Source organism: Maniola jurtina, chromosome 3 (genome assembly GCF_905333055.1).
Source record: "Maniola jurtina chromosome 3, ilManJurt1.1, whole genome shotgun sequence".
Classification (NCBI taxonomy): Eukaryota; Metazoa; Arthropoda; class Insecta; order Lepidoptera; family Nymphalidae; genus Maniola; species Maniola jurtina.
The window spans coordinates 7,533,511-7,557,655 of NC_060031.1; the positions used below are offsets into that span (position 1 = coordinate 7,533,511).

Sequence of the window (24,145 nt, forward strand, 5' to 3'; positions counted from 1 at the left end):
CAGTATCATTGCTGAAATTCTGAAAGCTTTGCTAAAAATAGAGTTGATAATACCAATAAGTATGATATTTATTCATTTAAGTTCACACGTAAGGGTTTCTCTCAAATTGAACTTTACCGCCCTGCCAGACACCCCTAAAATTGGCAGGGGGTTGCCCAATGCATGACGTGATTTAATACTATTATGAAGAAAATTTAAAAACTACTGTGACGTAAGATTTCTTACACCTTTTTTACCTGTTATCTCCCAAAGCTACCCCAAACATCAGTCTCAGATCGCTCCTCCCTGTGTTGGAGACAATATGCAGAGACAATACTTAGGTTATTTTATTATTGGCTGCTTCTTATTGTTGTCCATGAACTTTCAAAAATTAACCTTGATGCAACATTTTGATAATTTTTTGTTTTATGTAGATATATTGGTATCTTAGTTACTCAGTATTATGCAGGTATTAGTATTTAAAGTTAATTAATACAGAAGACTATTCATAATAATATGTTACGAAATAATATGACCTACCTACCTAAGACCTACTAAGAGTAGGTTGGTATATAATACATATAAGTATTATAAATATAATTTTAATCTTCCAAAGACTAAGTTATTCGACTTTCCGACTTTTTTTACCCAATAAATAGGTACCATGTACTTTGTCGAAGTGTTGGCGAACAAAGTCAACCGGTGACCTCCGCAGCGAAAAGGAGATAATATAGGTGAAGCTGAATGAAGGGACGATGAAGCGAGTATCTGGCATAGGCTATTTAAGAACTTTGTAAGCATGTGGAGCTTGGAGGGCTCAGAGCAAAAACTAAAAACCATTTTGAACTGATATTTTTCAACCAAAAACACTATTAGCCGATGTTTTTAGTTTAACTACTTTTGACCAATCTCTATAGTCAAAAGTACTGTGTCTGACTTTTTTTGCAATTAAAACTACTTTTGACTAGATTAGAGTTCTGACTGTAACATGCATAATATGGTATTAACCGTGACAGACGGACTTAACGCACAGCCCAAACCAGTGCATGTAGGTTCTCTTTATAACGTAGACCCGCACTAAAAAGGCATTTTGAGAAATTCTAGCGAGATCTAAATCCATGAACTCGCGGGACAGCTAGGTAGTCAGGTAAGTAAGTAGTTACTAAAGTGTAAAGAAAGGTGGCCTGATAGACAAGTAGGTAGTAGATACACGTAAATAAGTTAGCCACCGCGACCGCGTCGTGGTCAGCGAACTCGCGGCGACCCGGATCGCGGATCACACGGCGCGGCGCGCGGCGGTCGGCGCCGTTACTTCCCAAGACGACACACATCAGTCTACTCTCACTGAGTGATATACCGAATTAACAGCATTAAGGGTTCCAGTTACAGGTGTTTTTAGGGTTCCGTACCTCAAAAGGAAAAACGGAACCCTTATAGGATCACTTTGTTGTATGTCTGTCTGTCGTGTCTGTCAAGAAAACCTATAGAGTAGGTACTTCCCGTTGACCTAGAATCATGAAATTTGGCAGCTAGGTAGGTTTATGCACAAGTAAAGGAAAAATCCGAAAACCTTGAATTTGTGGTTACATCACAAAAAAAAAAAAAAACTTAAAATGTGTTTAAATTTTCAAAGTAAGATAACTATACCAAGTGGGGTATCATATGAAAGGGCTTTATCTGTACATTCTAAAACAGATTTTTATTTATTTTTACGCATAATAGTTTTTGATTTATCGTGAAAACGACGGAATAAATACCCAAGTACGGAACCCTCGGTGCGCGAGTCTGATTCGCACTTGGCCAGTTTTTTAATGTAAAAAGTTTGGGTTGTTCGGGAATTTTACTTCTGATGGTTCTTTGAAAGCCCGCAGAGACAGCTTTGTCTAGGTTTGAGCCGTGGCGTGACCAAGACTATTCACTCGGTAGCTACGATTCAAGAATCAAGCCTAGGTACTTCGATGTTAAAATAATGCAATCTACAATTTACATAATATTTATGTGCAATTTAGCGCAGCCAGTTTTTCTGGATATTTAGATGGATTAGATACCTAAAGGTAAAAGGATAGAATCTATCATTTTTAATTAAATTCAAATTATACTGTGTGGGTAAAATAAAAAGGTTTGTTTAGTATCAGAAGGCCCGACTATTTATTTGATTTCACAGATTTTAGTTCACAGGATGAGCAGGAAACTATTGTATCGAATTTGGTAATAAGGATTAACCGTACCTAAGCACCGCTGCGTGACGACTTCACGGATGGATTCCAAACAAGTAGGGCTTAAAGACGCCAGCTGTTAAGTATAAATAATCTACGAAGTTATAAGCCGGTTTTTTTCCTCATAGGTATATCCTACTTATATTACACTCACGACCGCGCTCACGAAATTATAACGACATATTAGGTATCTACCGACAGACTCTACAGACGGCCTTTTCTAAGATTTCTAGGGTTTAAAAATGTTTCAGTTCTGAAATGGATAATATAGGTAGCCTATTTATAGGCAACAGTGATTTCAATTTCAATAGTCAAGTAGTCTTTGCAAAATCTATCATAGGTACCTACCTGAGATAAAATTGTATTATTCACTAGGCATTAGAATTTCATTTCCGCTCTAATAGGTTTCAGTTTTTGTAATACGACAAATTCTGACGCCAGTAACGAATGGCAGTCAGTTCGAATGGAACTATGTCGTTTTAGATATTTAAAGTATGTAGGTATACTTTTAAAATTAATAAACAACTTAGGTATAGTTACCCAGATATTTTATCTATTTGCATTATAATAATTATATTATTAAAATAAACATGTCTTTGCTTTATACAGATAAGTACCTTCCACAGTACAGTACAGTAGGTACCTAAGTTAGGAACTTTTTAGTTAAGTTAGTCTGATAAAGTATCTCCCAAATCACAAGGGAGAAAAGCGATTTGCCTGACTACACAGTTCACACACACACTTTTGAGAACATTGTGGACAACAATCAATGAAGGCATGCACGTTTCCCGCACATATCTAACTCCAAAAGTTAGAGGTGCGTGCTAGGATCGAACCCCGGGCCCCCGGAATAGGAGGCCGAAGTCTTAATTTGTAGACTATCACGAACCAAAATATCTTTTGCACTTAATTAACAACACATAAAATGACCTCGTCAAATCTAATTCGTGTTTCTTAAATTTTAAATTGACCGATTAAAATTTTATAATGTAATTGTATAAGTAATATAATTTGTATGTCGCTAACAAAATAATAATTAAAACTGTTAATAATTATTATTATTCCACCTAATCGTAAATAATGAGCTTTAAAAGATTAATTTTATTTTATTAATTTCTTATTTATTTTAAATACTTATCAAAAATTGCAGAACCGGCATGAATTTGAATTTCGAACCTGCCTCTTCCTGGATATCGCGCCTGGTGCGCCTTTGACCGTAAGGCCACGGGTCATTTAATTTCCTTGAAGCGTAGGTAAATAAATAAGGACCTTTAGTTTAATATATAAATTTAAGATTTATAAAAAGTTAAGATGGCAACACAAGGTATCTATATCTGACTTCATTATCAAGAAGGTGCCACTTACTTTTGATAAGTTGTTATTAATATATTTTGTTTTGCTCTATTTATATTACCTTTAGTAGTTGTCGTCATGTTGTACGAGTGAGAGGCAACACAAGGACAAGCAACATTCAGTCACAAGTTGATCTAAGTTTTAAGTTTCCTGCTCACGAAGCCATGCCGCGGCGCCGATACGATATCACAAAGCAGCAATGTAGAGCGGATACGTAAAGCTGATCGCTTATCACGAGATGATCCGATGCGGCTGAATCGTTTGGCTGACGTTAGTCCGTTTTGGTACTGAAACATGCATTTTGTGCGGCTCCTGCAGCAGTGTGCGATCAACTTTAGGGTCAAAGCAGGGAGAACTGCTAACGGCTTCATAACAAAGGAAAGCATACGCAAAAATGCCATTTTTCGATCTTAGCTGCAATAGATTGAAACTTAAGCTCTATAATATAGTTGGGCTCTACTTCTGGGGGGATGCGTATAAAAGCATTTTCCAGCGAAAAAAAGTTAGATTTAATATTTACCTAAATAAAGATATTATGCCCCAAATATTAGCCTTATATAGCAGCTAGCTTTGATTGTATTCAAATTTGATATGGAACGCCCTTCCGGCGTCAGTTTTCCCTTCCACCTATAATATAGGTACCTTCAAGTCAAGAGTGAATAGGCAACTTCTAGGCAAGCGCGCTCCATCTTAGGCTGCATCATCACTTGCTAGTTGCTAGCAGGTCTGATTGCAGCCAAGCGCTAGTCTATATAATTTAAAAAAAAAATTTTTGTTCCTTCGTTCGGTAAAACTGCACTTTTGTCTATACCTGCGCCCTTTAGTTAAGATGCCCCCGAATTGAATAAAGACACGAATGAATAAAGACCTTAATCAATTAATTTGACAGTGGAAAAATTCTCAAGCCGTTTTCCGCACGATCTGCACAACTCTAATGCCTGTTCAATATTCATTACTTTTCAAGAATTCTGCACGCTTAATCGATTACGCTGGCTTATTAGTTTTGTTATTGGTTTTTGTAAGAATCACTTATTTCGTTATTTGAGTAAAAATATACGTAAGACTACCTATATTTAATTCAATTAGAAACTTAAATATCTATCCATTTTTAGGGTTCCGTACCTCAAAAGGAAAAACGGAACCCTTATAGGATCACTTTGTTGTCTGTCTGTTTGTCCGTCGTGTCTCTCAAGAAACCTATAGGGTACTTCTCGTTGACCTAGAATCATGGGTAGGTAGGTAGGTCTTATAGCACAAGTACAGGAATAAATCTGAAAACCGCGAATTTGTGGTTACATCACAGAAAAAATAATTAAAATGTGTTTTAATTTTCAAAGTAAGAAAACTATACCACGTGGGGTATCATATATGAAAGGGCTTTACTTGTACATTCTAAAACAGATTTTTATTTATTTTTAAGCATAATAGTTTTCGATTTATCGTGCAAAATGTCGGAAAAAATACCCGAGTACGGAACCCTCGATGCGCGAGTCTGTCTCGCACTTGGCCGGTTTTTTTTTCGTTTATACTTACCAACATAAGTGAAATACCTACCTACTGATAAAGAAATATGTAGGTACTTACCTAATAACTGCATAACTGGCATAAAGTTCTTGATAGAATACATGTACTTAGGTACAAGAAAGCTACAGTTTGCGAGGTGGTAGGTATACCATATTTAAATTATTTTTCCTTCCTAGCCCTAAGGATCCTTAGGTAGGTACCTACTAGCGTGTTTTCATCATTGTATGTGTCATCACTTACCATCAAGTGAGATACCATTCAAGCGCCAAAACTTTGCCCAAACCGTTGATAACGAACGCGTATTATTTAAATATATACCCAGGTAATAGGTACGCAGTACCCATCTGTGTAAAGTAAGAATGTATAAAGTAGGAAATATCTCTTGTTTTACTGCTCTCTGTTATCCATTATAAAGCCATAAAGTTTCTTCCCGAGAGAAAGTGACCATTGTTAAGCAGAGTTATGAAAAACTGTCTCGCAACTTAATGAGAAGATCCCATTGATAAATACTTAGATCTTTCTATTCAATAACGACAATGAATCACGTGTGTGCCAGATACATTAATTATGTACCACATAACGTTCAAACTATACTTAAATACATATAATAAAAATTTCACATCTCACCTCTGACTCCCAGGAGTCTTTTACGGTTCTCGGCTTACTCTCTTTCATATTCCCAGAGAACGTCATCGCTATATCCTTATTCAGATCGTTGCACTGAACACTGCGTCTTTATAAACTCGGGCGTTAAGTCCACTGTCGATCGGTCACTAGACAAAGCTTCACTTATATGGAACACTATCGCTTTCTGTTGTCTTTTTGCCGGATGGCCAGGCAGAGCGTGAACATGGTGTAGTCGCGCTGAGTGTGCGGCGCGGACGCGGCACCGGCGCGGAGTGAGCGTGCGGCGCGCGGCGTCGGGCCGCGGTAACGGGCACGCACTACAGTTAACTTTCTCCCCAGCCACAGACTTCTATACAAACCATAAGTTTCGCGCTATCGAAAGTCTCCACAGCCTCTGCGGTGCGGGTCAAAAGCCTTTATGGAAACTCAATTACTTTTATAGAAACTTGCAACGAGTAACACTTCCATTTTCTCATTTCATGGTGACCTTATAAAGACGTTTCTTTCGCTAGACTCTAACACCCACGTAATATTTTAAGTACGTAGATTGTAGACAACGCAAAACCGCACCGCTTCATTTAGAGATTTTCTAAATATCTTCCAGTACGGAATTCGATTAAACTTTCACTACCATAAGTCTTTATTTTTACGATATCTACAGATTGCACAGTACGAGATGTTTCATCAAGGACAATGCTTTTGTTATTGGGTGGTTTACCAATCAATAATGATAGCTGTTTTGCATAATAATAAGCATCGTGATATGTAAATTACAGGATGCATTTTTTATTTCGAAGGTAGGTTCTTATTCAAAAACCTGTTATTATCTTGGCTTGGATCCCCCATTATTTAACTTTAGTGTTAAGAGATAAATAAAAAACAATAGAGTATAAAACTTAATGTATAATCATAGTATTTACAAACTTATGTTATATAAAACAAATATTTTATGGCTATCATTATATACTTACTATTACAACGTGTCATTAATAATATTTTACAGAATAATTCCAGTTAAAAGCAAAATTAAACCGATTACTGAACAGTGTAATTGGTGTAAGTAATAGCACATAAGGAAACGCCTGATTAAAATGGAAATAAAGGAGATTCCATAATTTACATCGTATTTAAATTATATACAAATACGATCGAAAGATTATATATCTATCGATGAACTCTTTTTGTAATAACATGTAGCTTCAGTAAAATAAATAACGATCTAGTAGTGTTTATTTTTACAAAATTTAAAAAATTTGATAATAATAGAAATGAGTAGAAACTGTTTAAAATTTCGTTAATTAATGTAGGTATTTATTTTGCAATAAAAATAATGTTTAAAGGACATGTTTATGCATGAATTGCTATATAGATAACGTTATACAAAATATAACACTACCGTGAATCACAAATGTACAGAAAAAAATATGTTGCTTTAAGACAGCACCATTCGACATTTTTTTAAACTCGTAGAAATTTATACAAATGAAAGTTTAGTGTAGGTACTTAAATAATTATAAAACACTACAACATAATAAAGTCTTATCACATTTTATGGTAATTAAGTATGTACATACTAAGTGACGTCAGATAAAATTATGCCATTGCAATCTATTTCATAAGTTTTACTACATTTGACTAAATCTTCGTAATAAACTCAAGTTAATTTTGCATACATTATACATAGTTTCATATTAAAAAGATGGCGCGACGTTAGCTAGCTAAAAGAATTTAGTTGAGCTTTAGATCTTTGGAAATCTGAATGTCTTATGATTACAATATTGATAAACATCTACATTTTCTATACACGTTTAATTTGCAATCTAACAAAATCGTTTAGAAAAATAAGTCGTCATTTTGGCTTCCACTTTATCCTAAAAAATGGAATGGTCTCACGAGTAACCATCGTGTAAATCTTTACAGTGTTAAAACGTATTGGATACAAATTGTGATCATAAACTTATATTAGGTACTTAATAAATATTTATTTTATTATTAAACCCCCAAAATCTCAAGCGTCGCAATTCACACAATACAATTAGTTCCAACGAAGTCGTTCGATACTTACGTCGCTGAGCAAGTCGAGAAGAATGAATTATAAATACCTTCTTCTGTTACATTCATAAATTTCGAAAACGTATCTAATGGCACCGCTACTGAACAGAACAAAATGCATCCTAACTATTAATTATATTTTAGCATGTAATTAATTATATTATTGTTAAAGTGTTAACCCCTCATCACAATCGAAACCAAAGAACTCAGCAGTATTATTGCTGTATATACTAGGATAATAATAATTTGTAATTTTAACCATAAATAAGAAATGTATCATATACAAAACAATCGAAGTAATCTCAAAGGCTTTATAATTAATTATAAACAGCTACAGTTCTTTAATTTACATTTAAACGTTAACGTGATACTTCGTTCAATTTTGAATTACTTACACTAGTCCTAGGCTAGAGCGACAAGAGTTAACAAGTTGTTCCCGCCGAGGTTGATCGTTCCGCACAGGCTGCACTCTGCTCAACGCGTCTGATATCCGATAATCGAGCGGCTCACTTCCTTACATTCCTATATTATCATCATATCTTGACCAATCCACGACCAAGATGAGTAAATATTTTTTTTAGGAGCAGGTACAATAATACTATGCAAATTTCAGTGAGCGTACACTTGTTGTATCGGTCGTACTTACTCAGATTAACAGAAAAAAAATAACAGATCAATTTAATAATCTTCCCCACTAATTGCACGACATTATATTCGTAGTTACTATGGGTTGAAATATTTGAAAATCAAAGATATTGTAAAACTTCAGATATTAGACACCTTTATCTATGCAGTTATATCTAAAAAAATGAATACAAACTTGTACGCTTGTGTGTGACACATTATGCGTACATAGATCTCGGTGCAGGGTTTACGTACCCTGAACACCTACGAGCGTGCTTCAAAAATAGGCAAGGTATAATATTAAGTACTTATAGACAATCCTGGTAACGGTACCAGCATTGTCTATAAGTACTTAATATTATACAGACAAAGATTTGTGTTTGTTTGTTTGGTTGTTTGTAATCGTTAAACTCTGAAACTATTGGACCGATTTTAATAACTCTTTCACCATTAGGAAGCTACTTTATCCAGAAGTAACAAGCGCTATAAATTGCATTGTACCGCGGAAGAAGTCGTGGGCAATAGCTAGTTGTAAATAAAAGGTACAAAAACTGTACAATGGGGCTCCACAGGCAAAACTGATCTCAAAAGAGGGGCGGCCAGGGTCAAAATCAACATTGTTTGTTTTGTTTGTTTGCTAGCTTTGCTTTGATATCGATACAATATTCGATTGCATCGTGAATTATTTTTGGGTTTTTGATACCTGGAAGTTGGAACTCGTAAAATTAACAGCTGCTTAGTATGTAAAGCCGGTTCCGTAGATGATATTATACTACCTCTATGGCTGGCTGGGCCGGTTCGCTTAAGTGCCACCTGTTAGGGTAAATTGGCAGTGTGGATGTGGATTGATAGTATTGGCCAACTCGATTACCGTATCATAATAACTTAATAGAAATATAATAATTTAAATTACAATCTCCCTGTACTAATGATGAATCCGAATCTGTTAATTTCCTAACAGCTTTTTAAATATTTATAATAATATTATATTATATATCCAGATTTATTTCCCATTCTGAAATTAATTTTCACAATCAAACAACGAACTATTGTATTTTATCGAGGCTTTTATAAACTACCGAAATAAGCCAATGTGTAATGTACTTGCCTTAACTAAGTATTTATATCCTTTTAACAACTTTTTATAAAAATTTAAGTTATTCAGGTTAGGTTAATTTTAGTGCTAATAAAATAGGAATATGTTATCATAGTGAAGTGTAACTTGTGGAGTGTTAGTTTCTATTTAGTATAAAACATAAAAAATATTTTATGAGAATTTTACCACATAGAAATAAAATATTGTTTCTTTAACTATCCTGCCAAGAGTGCGAACGTGTTGCACGGAGGCAATCATACCAAGTTCTTCGATTAAATTCAAAATTCTTTATTAATTCAACCTCACCAAATCCCAAACTACTACAAAAGTACTCTAGAAACATATATGAAAATCTGTGGCAGTATCTCAGCACAAGGAAGCGAAATGTCTAAGTGAACATAGCATTAAAATTTTAAAATGATATACATAATAAAATGTACTTTCAGCTATCAAAGATTGCGTTTTTATAATACCTAATTAATTTAACAAGAAATAGAAGCTCGCTTTCTATAACCGCTACATACCGATAAAATTCAAAGTATAAAATACAAATTGTGACCAAGAACAACTGCAACAAATAAATACGACAAAATATAGCTTAACGACTACAAGATTAAGGCTAGCGATTTAAAAAAAAATCACAATCTACATAATTTCTAAACGGGATACGTTTCACATTTCAAAATAACTCTTAATTCTCACCGAGCTTCATAAACTCAATCTCGACCACAATAATCAGTATCACTAACCTTTCTCGAAGGTCAATTCAAAGAATGTATAGGTACGCTTAGGATACGTCAACTAAATATAAATCGTTACGATAACCACAATAAAATTGTACTCGAAAAAATATACTAAAATGACAGTGGGTAAAATATTAAAACAAGATTGCACACACGGTTCGCGTTCACAAGTCGTAACTCCGAAACGGCAGTCAAACGTGAGTTTAGAATAATCAACACTTTACCGCTGCGTTCTGGTAAGTTATTGCATACAAATCTTCCGAGGGCCGGAAGAAGTCAATATAAATACGTTAAATCACAGGTGACGGCGCTCGGCTCCGCTCAGCCGCGGCGCCGCGCGCTCCTCGCTCCGGGGCTAAGGCACAGCCGTCATGGTCGATGGAACCTGCACACACACATTGTGCATTAAAACAACAAGCTGGTACGCCCCAGCTTAGCTCAGGGGAAATTTTTGAAAACGCTTTCTTAGCAGAGTCTACGTTATAGAGATAGCCTGCATGCAAAATCTTAAGTTTCTATACCCAGCCATATATGGTTTGAGCCTTAAGTTAACAGGCCAGTCACTCCTTGTATATGGAATTTTAGAGAACATTCAGAAACATTGTACTAATTTCTACAAAATTTTGGAACATCTGGAATTTCAGAACATAGTAGAACATTTTGTTATAACATTATTTAAATACGTAATTCTAAGGAATTCTGGCAAATTCGGGAAGTTTGTCGTCTACTACTTCTACTGCTACTAAAACGCAGCTTGAAATAAAATGTGTTAAGAAGAGATTTCAGAGAAGGTTAAGGGACATTCACTTGAGTTTTATTAAGGAAGAAATACGACAACGGAAGAATCCAGACTGAACCCAATCCAGGTATTTAAATCCTATAACTTTTCTGGTACATACTACGGTTTGATAGAACTAGAAATTGACGCGACTTCAACGTACATGTAGAAATTAGAAACAAAAATTGTTTGTTTACTTAGTAGTGGTTTTTGAAGTCGGTCCACGGCTTGTCCGCGTGCCGGTCGTAGTTGTGTCCCTACAAGCAGTTCCTGAGACCTACCTGGTGAGGTGCTTGCTGTCCTCGTGCACCGCCATCTCGGAGCTCTTGAACTCGTTGAGCTCGCGGCGGATGGCGGCCTTGTCGCGCGGCGTCAGCCGGGTCCACGGCTTGTCCGCGCGCCGGTCGTAGTCGTGCGCCTGCAAACAAAGTCTTGCCTATAAAGTATAAACCAATCTATACTAATGCCTGCGTCTTCGTCAGCGTGGTATTAAATTTTCAATTCCGTTAAAATTTAAAAAAAAATCGCGTGTTTTTTATGATAATATCCATCAATTTCTCCAATAAAATCACTAACGAGAAAAAGTGCGGGTACATATTATGTCGTAAATATCGTATATGAGATTTTGTTATGAAAACTTAAACTCAGTTTTAATTTTATTTAAAATCGACGACGCTTTTCGCTTTACCAAGTGACCGCTTCAGAATAACAGCCTGTTTAGTATAATGGTAGATCGTTATGCAACTCGGGCTAGTTTGAACTAGAACTTATTGTATATATTTAATTTTTATATTTATTTTTATATATTTTATTATTTTAAATTTTATATTTTATTTCTATATTTAATGAGGAGATTCTAAAACTGGAAAACTCCTTGAAAACAGTTACTTCCCAGTACGAGCTGTCACAGAAACAGGTCGGTGAGCATATACTGGCCGCTGATGAGCTGTTAGCCTTAAGTAATTATAATATAGATCGTCTTGACTCTCTGATTAATAGATGTGAGTGCTCAAATAAGGTTCCGGACGAAATGCCAGTGGACAGTCAGTGTATAGGACAACAAAAAGGCTGTGAAAACAATGGTTCCTCGTTACATTGCCCTCAGCGGAAAACATTTGTTGTTTCAGATGGATTGGGAAAAGACTTTGGTCATTTAATAAGTAATAAATTACATCAAACAGTGATCAACATATGTAACCCAGGGGCACCATATGAATATATAATTGAAAATGTAAAAGGCTGCTGTTTAGATAAATATAGTACAGTTGTCTTGTTGATAGGTGACAGCATGCAAATAACAAAAAAACAAATTTTAAGAAGTTTTGCATACCTATTGGACCTACAAGAAAATACGGGTTGTAAATTCATATTGTGCACTTTTCCTTACTCTTGCACTTTAACCCCAGCACAAAATAGGTATGTCTATAAACTCAACATGCTTATTAATAATTTAAGTTTTGGCCATAGGGATTATATTCACATAATAGACACGAATAATTTTATAAAAAAATTTTCACTGACAAAGGATACAATGTACTTGCCCCTTAGTTATAAGAAACAAATAGCTACCTTGGTAGCTTGTAATATACAAGACACAGCTATTTTTAGCTTGAGTTCTTTTGAAAACGGTACATGTTGTACTAATAATATAGACCTAATTAGTAATACTACTAATTCCAGTTTTTTTACGTTGGATACAAACTATTATAATAGTTTGGATACAAATAGTTGCATGGACACTACTGTAAACAGTAATAAGATTTTAAACTAAGTAGTGCGACAACAGATAAGCTATGTAAAATCAATCTTGTACACCAAAATATTCAGGGCTTATCTGGCAAGGAACATGAGATAGAACTATTTATTAAAAAATTTGATATTGACATCTTATGCCTCACTGAGCATTGGCTCAATAGTTATCAATTAATAGTAAATTTAAAACATTATCAATTGTCAAGTGCGTTCTCTAGAAAGAAAGCTATACGCGGAGGGTCTTTAATATTAACCCGCAACAATATCAATTATAAAGAACGGAAAGACATTGTTAATCTTTCATTGGAACGCACTATTGAGCTGTCCTGTGTTGAGCTGGAGCGCTATATTGTCGTCTGCGTGTACCGACCCCCCTCAGGTGACTTTGTTCTGTTTGAGGACGTTATGGAAGAGGCCTTGAGGCGGATATGTAGGTCATCAAAAAAGATATTAGTTTGTGGAGACTTCAATATTGATATTTTGCTTCACACTTCTTTTACTGACAGATTACTCAATTTATTTAAAAGCTTTAATTTACAGAAAATTTTCAATGAACCAACACGGATAACTGCAAATTCAGCCACTTGTATAGATAACATTTTCTGTGACTGTAAGATTGTCGCAAAATCGATCATGACGAATCTAAGATCCGATCACTGTGGACAAATGATATCTGTTCCCAGTGATAATCAAGACATAACAAAGTTAATAAAGTATAGGCCAGTAACCACTAAAAAGGTAAAGCAGTTCAAACTAAAGGTTTTAACTGCTTTACCTAAACTTGACTTTACTCAGGGTGGTCCGGATGAACACTATAATGCTTTTTTTGATCTCATAAACTCTCAATTTAATTCTACCTTTAAAATTGTAGAAAAAAAACTGTTTAAAAATCTTAAATTTAGTGACTGGGCTACTGTTGGCATCTATAAAAGTAGAAATAAGTTGTTCGACTTGTATGCAGAAAAACAATATAACTACACTCCCACATTTGTTGAATATGTAAAAAATTATTCAAAATTATTCAAAAAGGTTTGCATACAAGCAAAGTCACTCTGCATAAAGCAAAAAATTATTAATTCTGATAATAAAATTAAAGCAGCTTGGGATATCATCACGGATGAAACTGGGAAACAAAAAGTGCATAACAATAAATTGGAGCTAAAAATTAATAACCGTATTATTGACTCCAATATTGAAATTGCAAATACATTTGAGAATTTTTTCCAGAACATTCCAGTCATCACTACTAGTTCCCTTAGCTCTTCACCAACAGAAGCCTATGATCTTCTCAGGGCCAATGTCACTGAATGCGGTGTGTTGTTTAGGTTTGAATACGTTACTCCATATGACATTGTTAAAGTGTTCAAATCTTTACAAAGCAAAAAAACCGGAGATCTGTGGGGAATATCAGTAAAAATAATTAACAATATTATTGATATTATTGCGCCATATCTAGCCTTAATTTTTAATGAGTCTGTGGATACAGGCGCTTTTCCAGATCTCATGAAATGTAGTAAATTGATACCTCTTTTTAAATCGGGTAGCAAAAGTGACCCAAACAATTACAGGCCAATTTCAATTTTGCCAACACTGAGCAAGATATTTGAGAAAATCATGCTCAACCAACTGCTTCAGCATTTCAATTTAAATAAGCTACTCCATTCTGATCAGTATGGCTTCACTAAAGGTCGATCAACAACCGACGCGGCCGCAATGCTGTTAAAGCATATATTCAATGCGTGGGAGGGGTCACAGAATGCCATTGGTATTTTCTGTGATTTATCCAAGGCATTTGATTGCGTTGAGCACGAGACTCTTTTAGTTAAATTGAGCCACTATGGAATCAAAGACACTGCGCTTGGTCTCATTGCGTCCTATCTTAGTGATCGTATTCAAACAGTATGTGTGAATGATGTGAAGTCATCCGGATCAGCCTCAATAATGGGTGTTCCTCAAGGCTCTATTCTAGGTCCTTTCATGTTCTTAGTATACATAAACGATTTACCATATGTAGTCCAAAATATTTGCGATATCGTACTATTTGCTGACGATACGTCTTTGATTTTTAAAGTCGATAGAAATAAGGACAATTTTGACGATATAAATGGTGCCATATCTCAGGTAACTCACTGGTTTACTGTAAATAATCTACTTTTAAATGCAAAAAAAACTAAGTGTATTGAATTCGCACTGCCCAATACCAAGAACACAAGTAACATTAATTTAATGATAAATAATGATATTTTGAAAATAGAAGAGACTACTACATTTTTGGGGATAACCTTAGATGCGAAGCTGCAATGGGGCACCCATATATCAACTCTTGCTGGCAAACTAAGCTCTGCTGCTTACGCGGTTAGAAAGATTCGACAATTAACTGACGTGGAGACCGCAAAGATAGTATATTTTGCTTATTTTCATAGTATTATGTCTTATGGAATCTTAATATGGGGTAGAGCGGCAGATATTGGGAGAATTTTTGTATTACAAAAAAGGGCAATACACGCAATTTATAACTTAAAACCACGCGATTCACTTCGAGAAAAATTTAAGGAAATAGGTATCCTTACCGTAGCCTCTCAATATATTTACAACAACATAATTTTTGTAAGACAAAATATTCTTAGTTACAAGAAGGTTGGCGATCTACACAACAGGCTGACTAGACACCGTAACAGGCTTGCGACTCCTACGCTCCGTCTCAGGAAGGTCCAAAAGTCATTTGTGGGAATGGGTATAATCTTCTATAACAAAATTCCTCAGTCAATTTTGGACTTGCCTTTACACAGGTTCAAAAAATCTATTAAAAATATGCTCTTGAGAAAAGCATATTATACTATCGAAGATTATGTAAATGATAAAAAAGCGTGGATTTGAACTTCGATTCGCTCCAGCAATGCGCAGGACTTCAATTGCTTTTATACATGGCATAATATCAAATCTTTGAAAAGAGCAACCGCCGAGTTTCTTGCTGGTTCTTCTCGGTAGGAAAGGCATTCCGAACCAGTGGTAGATGCTTTTGACGATTCGAAAGAACTTGTAAAAGTCTAATTGAATAAAAACATTTTGAATTTGAATTTGAATTTGAATTTATCCCGAGCCATGAAGGCGTAAACATCGTTCATTTACGTTCCTTCGTTAGTCCAAAATCCAAATTAATCGAAGTCAATAGGCATAAGATTTCGGGTGACGACTGATGAACCAAATGTCATAAATTAAACTTAAGTGACAAATTCCCCTAAAAGTCGTATCAAAATTTGTAGACTGTAAAAATTTTAATGTCATACCTGTGTGACTTCAATGTAGTCGCTGAATCTAATAATTTTCTTTTCCTTAAGTTCATCGACCGTAGGCCGAAAACTAAGTTTGCGTAGTAGATACCGTTTCTTTTCCTCTTTTTGTTTCTTTTCTTCCGCTGGGGACTGGCCTGTAAAATTAAAATACGTTTGAATTATTTTTCAGGTTACGGCTATTGATTTGCGTGACGAAAAATAGCGGGAAATGAATCAATTGCTGAGCTGTATTTCATCTATGTAATTTAATAAAAAGGTTTCAAATTTTTTACTAGTTGTATTGTTACTTATTTGTGTACTATTCACTGACCTCTACTACATACTAATATACGCTGGATCTGCGATTGCCTACTATTTTTGAAGCAACTTCATTTTCGCCGTTCTGGCGCTGATAGCACCAGTGAGCGTCATGTGAGCGTAGCTACTCAAAAATGTCGGTGATGAGAAATCTATAGTGTCAACACGAAAACAATTTGACTTAAAGTGCCAACTTTAAATCTCACTACGCTCGGTGGGGCGCTTCAAATCGGCACAGAAAATAACTGTCATTTTGTATGGTATACGAGTACGTCTTCCAGCATATTTTTATGTCCATTTCTGCAACTTAGTGAGGTTAATTTGAATGCAACACAATTTTGATGGTGAATACAAAAAACTTACTTTTAAGGATATTTCTCTCGACGAGCTCCTCAGCCGTGGGCCGCATAGACAGCCGCCGGATGAGCCGCGCCCCGATCGCCTCCCACGACTCCTGCCGCTCGTGCTCGCTCTGCACCACCAGGATGTTCCTGCACACCACGCAACGCTTAGCGCTCTCTGTCGAGCCTCAACACGTCATCGGCCCGAAGCAGCCACTCACAAGACTTTCTCCCCAATCCGCCTCAAAATACTGATGATAAAATACATTCGGCCCACTTGTACGCGAGCACTGGCAACAGGACGCTGACATAAAATTTGCCAACGCTTGTGTGATGCCGAAAGCGTATTCATAATACCCGATTAACATATTAAACTCTTGACTTAATCCCAAGATTCGTAATCTAGTCTAGATTTTAATTGATTAACAGAGGTCACTTATCGGATGAGGAAGGTTAGCAACAACTAAGCCGATTGATATTAAGGAAGTAATAACACTAATTATTCATTTTGTCCACGTTACAACTACTTCACTAAATGTTTTATAAAATTATTTAATAATAGGACGACGAGTATGACTATGGCACTGTTCATCAATTATTATTATTATTTATCAATAGGAAATAGGAAGATATAAATCGGTCACTTCACCAACTAAAATAAAACTCCCAGGCGGTCGTATTAGTTGGCAATAGAACTCACACAAACTGAGCTGTATAGCGATACACATCTACAGGTTTGCGTGTGTTGACTGTTGTGTACTGATACAGAGACATTAAGATCGATTAAAACACTCAACGAGACTTTAATTTTTTTGTTGTGCAATCTAGAAAAAAGTAAATAGATGTTAGCAGGTTTAATACGTCGTCACTGGAATACTAGGTGGCAAAATATTGAACTTTGATCCATAGTTAACTTTTGTAGGAAACGTTTTGACTAATTCTGTTGTTCATGAGTGTAAACTAAATGTCTCGATCAATTTTCCCCTATTAAAAATAATTTCAATACTGTTCAAGGGATATGATTCATTAAGTTTTGGAATAATTTCGCGTAAACAAAACTAATTGTAAATACTGAAATATTCTAGAGACACGTAGGTAGTGCCAAAGTTGGCACAGTGCCGAAACGTTTGATTATATTGGCAACATTCAAGGTACTTCCTACTACTATTAGGTAACTCAATGTTACTATCATGCTATATAGTATTTTGACGATCTCCCTGGCGCAATGGTGAGAGTTGTGGTCTCGTAAGTGGGAGGTCCTGGGTTAGATTCCCGACAGGGCAATTTGGAAATTTTTCTGCTTTAGTTTGGTCTGGTGAGAAGCTTCGGCCATGGCTAGTTACCTCTCTACCGGTACAACCTTGCCGCCAAACGATTCAGAGTATCGGCACGTGCCGCATAGAAACGTAATTTATGCGCCACACGACATTTAAACCTAAGTAAATAAAGATTAGTTTGAGTTGTTATCAAGAAAAACGCAGTACCTTGGCTCTATTGCCCCTAAATCTCCGAAAACAATGCATAACCTTCCTTGTTTTGAATATCTTTGATATGATTGTGCAGTTATTAGTACCTGGTACTCTGAAGGGAAACATCGTGAAGAAATCTCCATACCTGAGTTCTCCAGTAAGTTCTCAAAGATGTATGAAGTCTGCCAATACGCACTTGACCTGCGTAATGAACTGTCGCCTAAACTCTTTTAATTCTAAGAGGAGATCTATGTTCAGTGAGCCGGCGATAGTTTGACATGATCATGGTATTTCATCGCGAGTCGGGACAGACTCCAGTGTGACTTTTTTTTTGACTTTGAGAGAAAAGTACTCACACAAGTTCGCCCGAAATAGCAATTAATGACTTCGTCTAGTTTAAAAGTACTCAGCTTCACCCTGTCCTTCCAATCTTACTCGTATACTTACTTTATTTCAGGCTTGGACAGTAATGTAGTATTATTATTTACTAGCTGATGCCTGCGACTTAGTTCCCGTAGATATAGTTTATTACAAATCCCGTGGGAACTTATTGCTTTTCCGGGGTAAAAATTAGCCTATGTGTTAATCAAGGGTATAATCTATCTCCATTCCAAATTTCAGCCAAATCCGTCCAATAGTTTTTGCATGAAAGAGTAACAAACATCCATACATCCATCCATTCATACATACAAACTTTCGCGTTTATAATATTTGTAGGATTACCTGTTGATGAGCTCCTGGCGGTCGGGGCGCAGCGCCAGCTTGATGTTGAGGCTCTCCTTGCGCGCGAGCTTGGCGGCGACGCGCTCCGAGTCGCTAGCGCATTCCTCGCGGAACTCGCCCTCCCAGGGCCGCGCGTTTTCCTTGTTCTCCAGCGCGTTACCGACGCGCACCGGTCGGCTGCTGTACGAGTTACAAGTTTTGGTCAGTCTCATCTACCATTCATTGTTAACCTTCGAAAACGGAACCGTTTCTTAGTACTCAAGACATTTTAAATTTGAGTGTGTTTTTGACATCCACTTATATGTAGACAAAACGTCGAAAATAAGTCTCTAAAGCTTACTTACAAAGACACTTACGAGCCTGTTTCACAATTTCCAGATTTATCTAACAAATAAATTTGACTTTATGAGAGTTTTTGTATTGGGATCTCTCAAAATCTCAAATTTATCCATTAAATATGATTTATCTGGCGATTGTGAAACAGGCTCTTAAACTGATTTAGACTGCAGTTTTTTTAAGATTGTCACTTTATAGAGACAACATTATAAAATGTAACTAAATCACTTTAACAGTTGTTGTGCAAGTGAGCCTTAATATTTACGATGCTCATAAGGATAAAGAGGCTCCTGTGTTCGGTCGTCAGAATCTTTCTACCAGAGGTGTGTAAGAATTTGAAGTGAGCAAATCGATTAATTTTCTTAGCTTAGCTTAACAGAATTCTGGTATTCAATGCGATTTTGAGTTCTTCAATGCGCATTCTTATACATTTCTGATGAAAAGGTACTTACACTATATCGAATACTGTATCACATACTAATTCTAAAGTCTTTTGAAGTCTAAAATTAATATAACAGTGGTACTGATTCTAAGCACAACTAAATTTTAGAGCATTCGCATCCTCTTCGTACTAATGTAATATGAAAAGGACAGACACAGTTTGGCAATTTTAGATTTAATTTAGAGCTGTCTAACCTCGTGACTTTGGCTACCAGTCGCGAGCCTATTGTTTTAATTTGTAGCGTGTAAGAGTCTTTAAATGTAAAATGTTCTGTCCCTTTTTAGCAATATCAAAAAGAAAAAGATGCAGATATGTACTCTAAATTTAGTTTAGCGAATGATAACAGAATCGGCGCCAGTGTACCACATATCCTGGTATAATTACTATCGAACTGTAAAACATACGACACAACATGAAATATTCAGTATAGTGTAATACATATATGCCTTACTTATTTAGTTAGTCACTTATCGCAGAAAAGTAGTAATAGGTTCTAAAAAAAAGCGAATTGTGTAATTTTGCTACGAACTAAGATTGAACTTAACGGATAAAATGTAATATTAGCCTAACTCTTAAAACATGTATCTAACGTCATCATAAAATATAACTGAAAAAACTGTCAAATAAAGTTTATTTTAAATACAGTTTTTTACAGCGAACTACTCCGCCGAAATGGCAAAACAGTATTTAAAGAAACTTTGTAACAGTTAGTTGGGATCGGTTTGAGAAAGAAAAACCAAGTGAAATATTTTTGTTGAAAATCATTTGGAAGCGTCAATGCAGACGTGCGTGACAGTCACACCTGCCACCGTTACAGTTTATTGTACCGGTACACTATTGTAACAGGTAATGGAATCATTTAATTATTCAACAACTACTATAACTAACAAATAAACTGACCCTGTTAGGGCAAGGGAGAACAATAATTACATAAAACAGATAGGTATACGTGTACAATAAGTAATAACATCAGACCTGGACCTCCCCTATACTTGGCTGCTATCCTATACAGTTTTAGAAATCAAAAAAATAAAATTTCCAAAATATTTTTTTTAAAATTACGCCATGGCAACTCATGGCTCAGTTATAATATTTCGGTCTACCACGGCGCCGGTTATTAAAAAGGACGACAAAAATAAATTTTAGCAGTGTAAAAATAATTAAAATAACGTTACCGGGTCAGGTCTCATGATATTTATGGTGCACGCACAGTACCTAGAATATAATGTCCTCATAAATTAAGCAATTAGTTAAAGTATTAATCATCAACACGATTTCGTTTCCTAAACCAAAAAATATAAATATATGAATACATATGAATTTCTTAAACCAGTACATTCTTTGTATACTAACCGAAAACGTTTTATGAGTTTGGTTCGATCAATACATGAACATGCAGAACAGATATGAAGAGATAGAACAATAGCGTTAGACAGCCAGATAACCTAGGAAACATTTATCATTCATAACACGACATAGAAATAATGAAATTCAATTTGTGTACGCAGTATTCGTTTGCTGCATATATGTGTGGTCTTATCAGTTAAGCTAATTTAAGTTCTATTTAAGGTTTGTGTAAGTGATTATTATTGGAGCGTGTATTCATACAGACGTCAATGATCGTTAGTGTTGTGAGTTGCCACTTATGTACTCCGAATTTCAATTTACGACCAAAAATTTAAACTGTATAGTGGAATTTTTAATATGAACAAAGCAAATTAGAATTCTCTAGGTTGCCAGTTTTTTAAAAAGATAGATAATTTAGTGACTTAGTACGATATAGAGGGGTAAAGATTAATATGGACAGACTCTTTAGTTTAGTACTTGATAACTGACTTCGAAACCATAGGCCATGGGTTCGATTTCCACCTTGGATAAACCTTTGTGTGTTGAACACAGTTGTATATCCTGAATCTATGTACGTATTGTATAAAGTGTTTGTACGTCTGTATGTCTCTGTATAAAAATTGTGTGAGCCCAGTCTAAAATGGAGAAATAGGAGCTGGTTCATTGACTCATTCACAATGAACACAAATAATCACATCACTATTACTTTAAATATGACATCATTATTTAATAATTTGGCATACACTCCTTTCAAAATGATTTGTTCAATTAAAAATTCTACTAAAGACGACTATTAAGATAGGTACAGTTGGGTAATTAATGTAAACAAAACTTTAATGCGATATTTCATCGGCGTATAAGTACATTTTATATCGAATTTTGGTCTTTAATTAAAAATCCGAGTAAATAAATAAATATAATGTATGAAGACAGATGAGATTTGGAAGCGTGCAATGCACGATGCATGGGCGAAGGCGAAGCGGACCGTCGGAAGGTCTGTGAGGCGCGACAACATCGACATAACGAGAGGGTGTGTTACCATATGCGAATCCTCGGCTTGGGCGGCGGCCGCCTGCACGCACCGCATGATGGAAACAAGACAGAGTTCAATATACCAGCCAAATGTGGGTGTGGTGGCTTCGCTTTATAAGGGTTTATATGACCAATTTACTTTTATCCCTTTAAGTCTAATACTGAACATTTTCTTTCCGAACTATTTTCTTTACAGCAATAACCATGAAAAAAAATATTCTTAAAATGTTCTTTTGTTTTGGTCACGGCTTACAAACTACATTATGTATCCTGTATTCTTACTCTTTATAATTTTGTTAACATAGAGCTTACAAACAGTCAATCAGATTGGTCGATTTAACTTTGTTGAAGATGTTTAGGAACTGACCATACTCCTAGACTCTCGCTCTTCGGCTTCAGGAGAATGCATATTTTTAGAAGTACAAAGAACCCTTTCATTTAGGATAATGTAGGTATCTACTTTTGTTTGTCATGTATGCGCCATAATATTGATGTGTTTGGCAATTACGAGAGAACCGCTGAACCAACAAAAGCTGTTAAACTCTTAGCTCCCTTATAGTCTGGTATAGTGCTTTAATGAGAAAGGACTCGCCATATTTGCTCTATGCTGATACTGCCATGTCAAAAGTACGATTTAGAACGGTAAGAACGGTAAGAGCGATTTTACGCACTCATCCGATCCGTGTCTGTAAAAATACGGATATAAAAAAACTCGGACCGAACTCGGATGTTGCTTGCGCACCAATCCAATCTCTGATACAAATCCAAGCCTTTCAGTGGACGTCTTTGACATATCTATGTTATACGTCCGTTTTGACGGTTGATGCAGTGATTAAGCAGTGCGTAATCACCCTTAAGTGTAATTTTGATATGACAATTGATACATAAAGCAAATATGGTGAGGCTTTTATCAAAATTTACGCACTACAATTAACAAACAGATACTAATTTCAATAGAATACTTGAGATATATTCTATTCTAATTTTAGGTAGGTACTAAATCATTGTATATATTGTATGCAACATCTCTTCTATTGCAACGCGCAATTTTTTAGCCCACATGAGCGTGCAATACAATTGGCTTATTCATTTAAATTACAAATGTGATTTTGCACAAGTCTCGTGTACAATCGTAAATGTTGCGTTGTTATTTGTTGCATCAAAATAGGCCAAATTAAAGACGTACTCAATAATTGCTTTTGACCAAGGATTAAGGTCCACTTGCACAAAGCCAAGTTAAATTTTGTAACGCTGTCACTTTTTGGCAACAGCATAATGTGGTTGCCAAAAGTGACAGCAATAAAAAATTGGCATTCAGATATTTTTGCGGGATGATTATAAAAAAATAATGTAAACTCAACAAAATGAAATCAGTTTGATTGTTTCATTTCACACTTATTGGCACTACACCCTGTTGTACGAGTCACAACGCTATATTTATATAGCACATTTTAAGCTTTTCTCAGATTCTTGAAATTAAAAGAATTTGAACTGTTTTAAAGTAATTGCCCCTTCGATGCCAACATTATATTTAGAAAAAAGTAGAAATAAAAGACAATATCTGCAGGTTTACTTTGTATGCCATCAAATAAAAACGCTTTCCACTCTTCAATATAGTTAAAGACTTTCAAGTTCAACATATTTTTTTTATGAAAGATGTGATATAACCTCCTGTAAACCGGTGTTCGCGTGCGTGTGATTACATATTTTCACTAGTTACTGCTTAATAATAAGAAAACCATCACTTTCTGGTTCTCAACTCATTTAGTATGCATTTGCTTCTTAATAATATAGATTGCATATTCAACGGGCGAAACTATCAATCTATCTGTAATCTGTCGATAAGTTACTTAGGTTGTCATTATTTGTCATTTTTGACATAACAACATTTACAGATAGATTGATTGGTAATTTCAGTTGTTTGCGTATTAAGGCACATCGCCTTGAACCACAGTAATTACACGCCTTGAGGTCATTCATGCCTGAAAATCAGCGAAATGGTTGATCATTTTATCATTCATTTTCATTTATTTTTTTGACTCTGAAAATGTTGCGATTAGATTGTTTTTAAAATTATGTTTTGTATAACTGTGGTTGAATAAATGGTTTTTGTGTATTTTT

At 35.5% G+C, this 24,145-nt stretch overlaps 2 protein-coding genes and 1 long non-coding RNA gene across 10 annotated transcripts in view; 1 reads left to right on the forward strand and 2 right to left on the reverse strand.

Annotated features, from left to right (window-relative positions):
- LOC123880824 (atrial natriuretic peptide-converting enzyme) overlaps window positions 1-5,972 on the reverse strand; it is a 29,963-nt gene extending 23,991 nt beyond the window's left edge. For both annotated transcript variants that reach the window (XM_045929155.1, XM_045929154.1), the window contains exon 1: window positions 5,700-5,972. In XM_045929155.1, the coding sequence (XP_045785111.1) occupies window positions 5,700-5,765 (66 nt within the window). In that variant the 5' untranslated portion in view covers window positions 5,766-5,972. The remainder of the gene's footprint in view (window positions 1-5,699) is intronic.
- LOC123880840 lies at window positions 1,681-23,323 on the forward strand. The gene is made up of 3 exons (XR_006799357.1): window positions 1,681-1,700; window positions 2,832-2,834; window positions 23,261-23,323. It is a non-coding gene; the product is annotated as an uncharacterized LOC123880840 (long non-coding RNA).
- Window positions 6,585-24,145, reverse strand: part of LOC123880827 (phosphatase and actin regulator 4) — a 72,638-nt gene continuing 55,077 nt past the window's right edge. For 5 of the 7 annotated variants that reach the window (XM_045929158.1, XM_045929164.1, XM_045929165.1 and 2 more), the window contains 6 exons: window positions 22,032-22,064; window positions 18,868-19,047; window positions 16,698-16,825; window positions 16,032-16,171; window positions 11,274-11,410; window positions 6,585-10,599 (listed from right to left, as the gene is read on the reverse strand). In XM_045929158.1, the coding sequence (XP_045785114.1) occupies window positions 10,584-10,599; window positions 11,274-11,410; window positions 16,032-16,171; window positions 16,698-16,825; window positions 18,868-19,047; window positions 22,032-22,064 (634 nt within the window). In that variant the 3' untranslated portion in view covers window positions 6,585-10,583. The remainder of the gene's footprint in view (window positions 10,600-11,273; window positions 11,411-16,031; window positions 16,172-16,697; window positions 16,826-18,867; window positions 19,048-22,031; window positions 22,065-24,145) is intronic. The other 2 variants (XM_045929161.1, XM_045929159.1) reach the window with 2 other exon arrangements.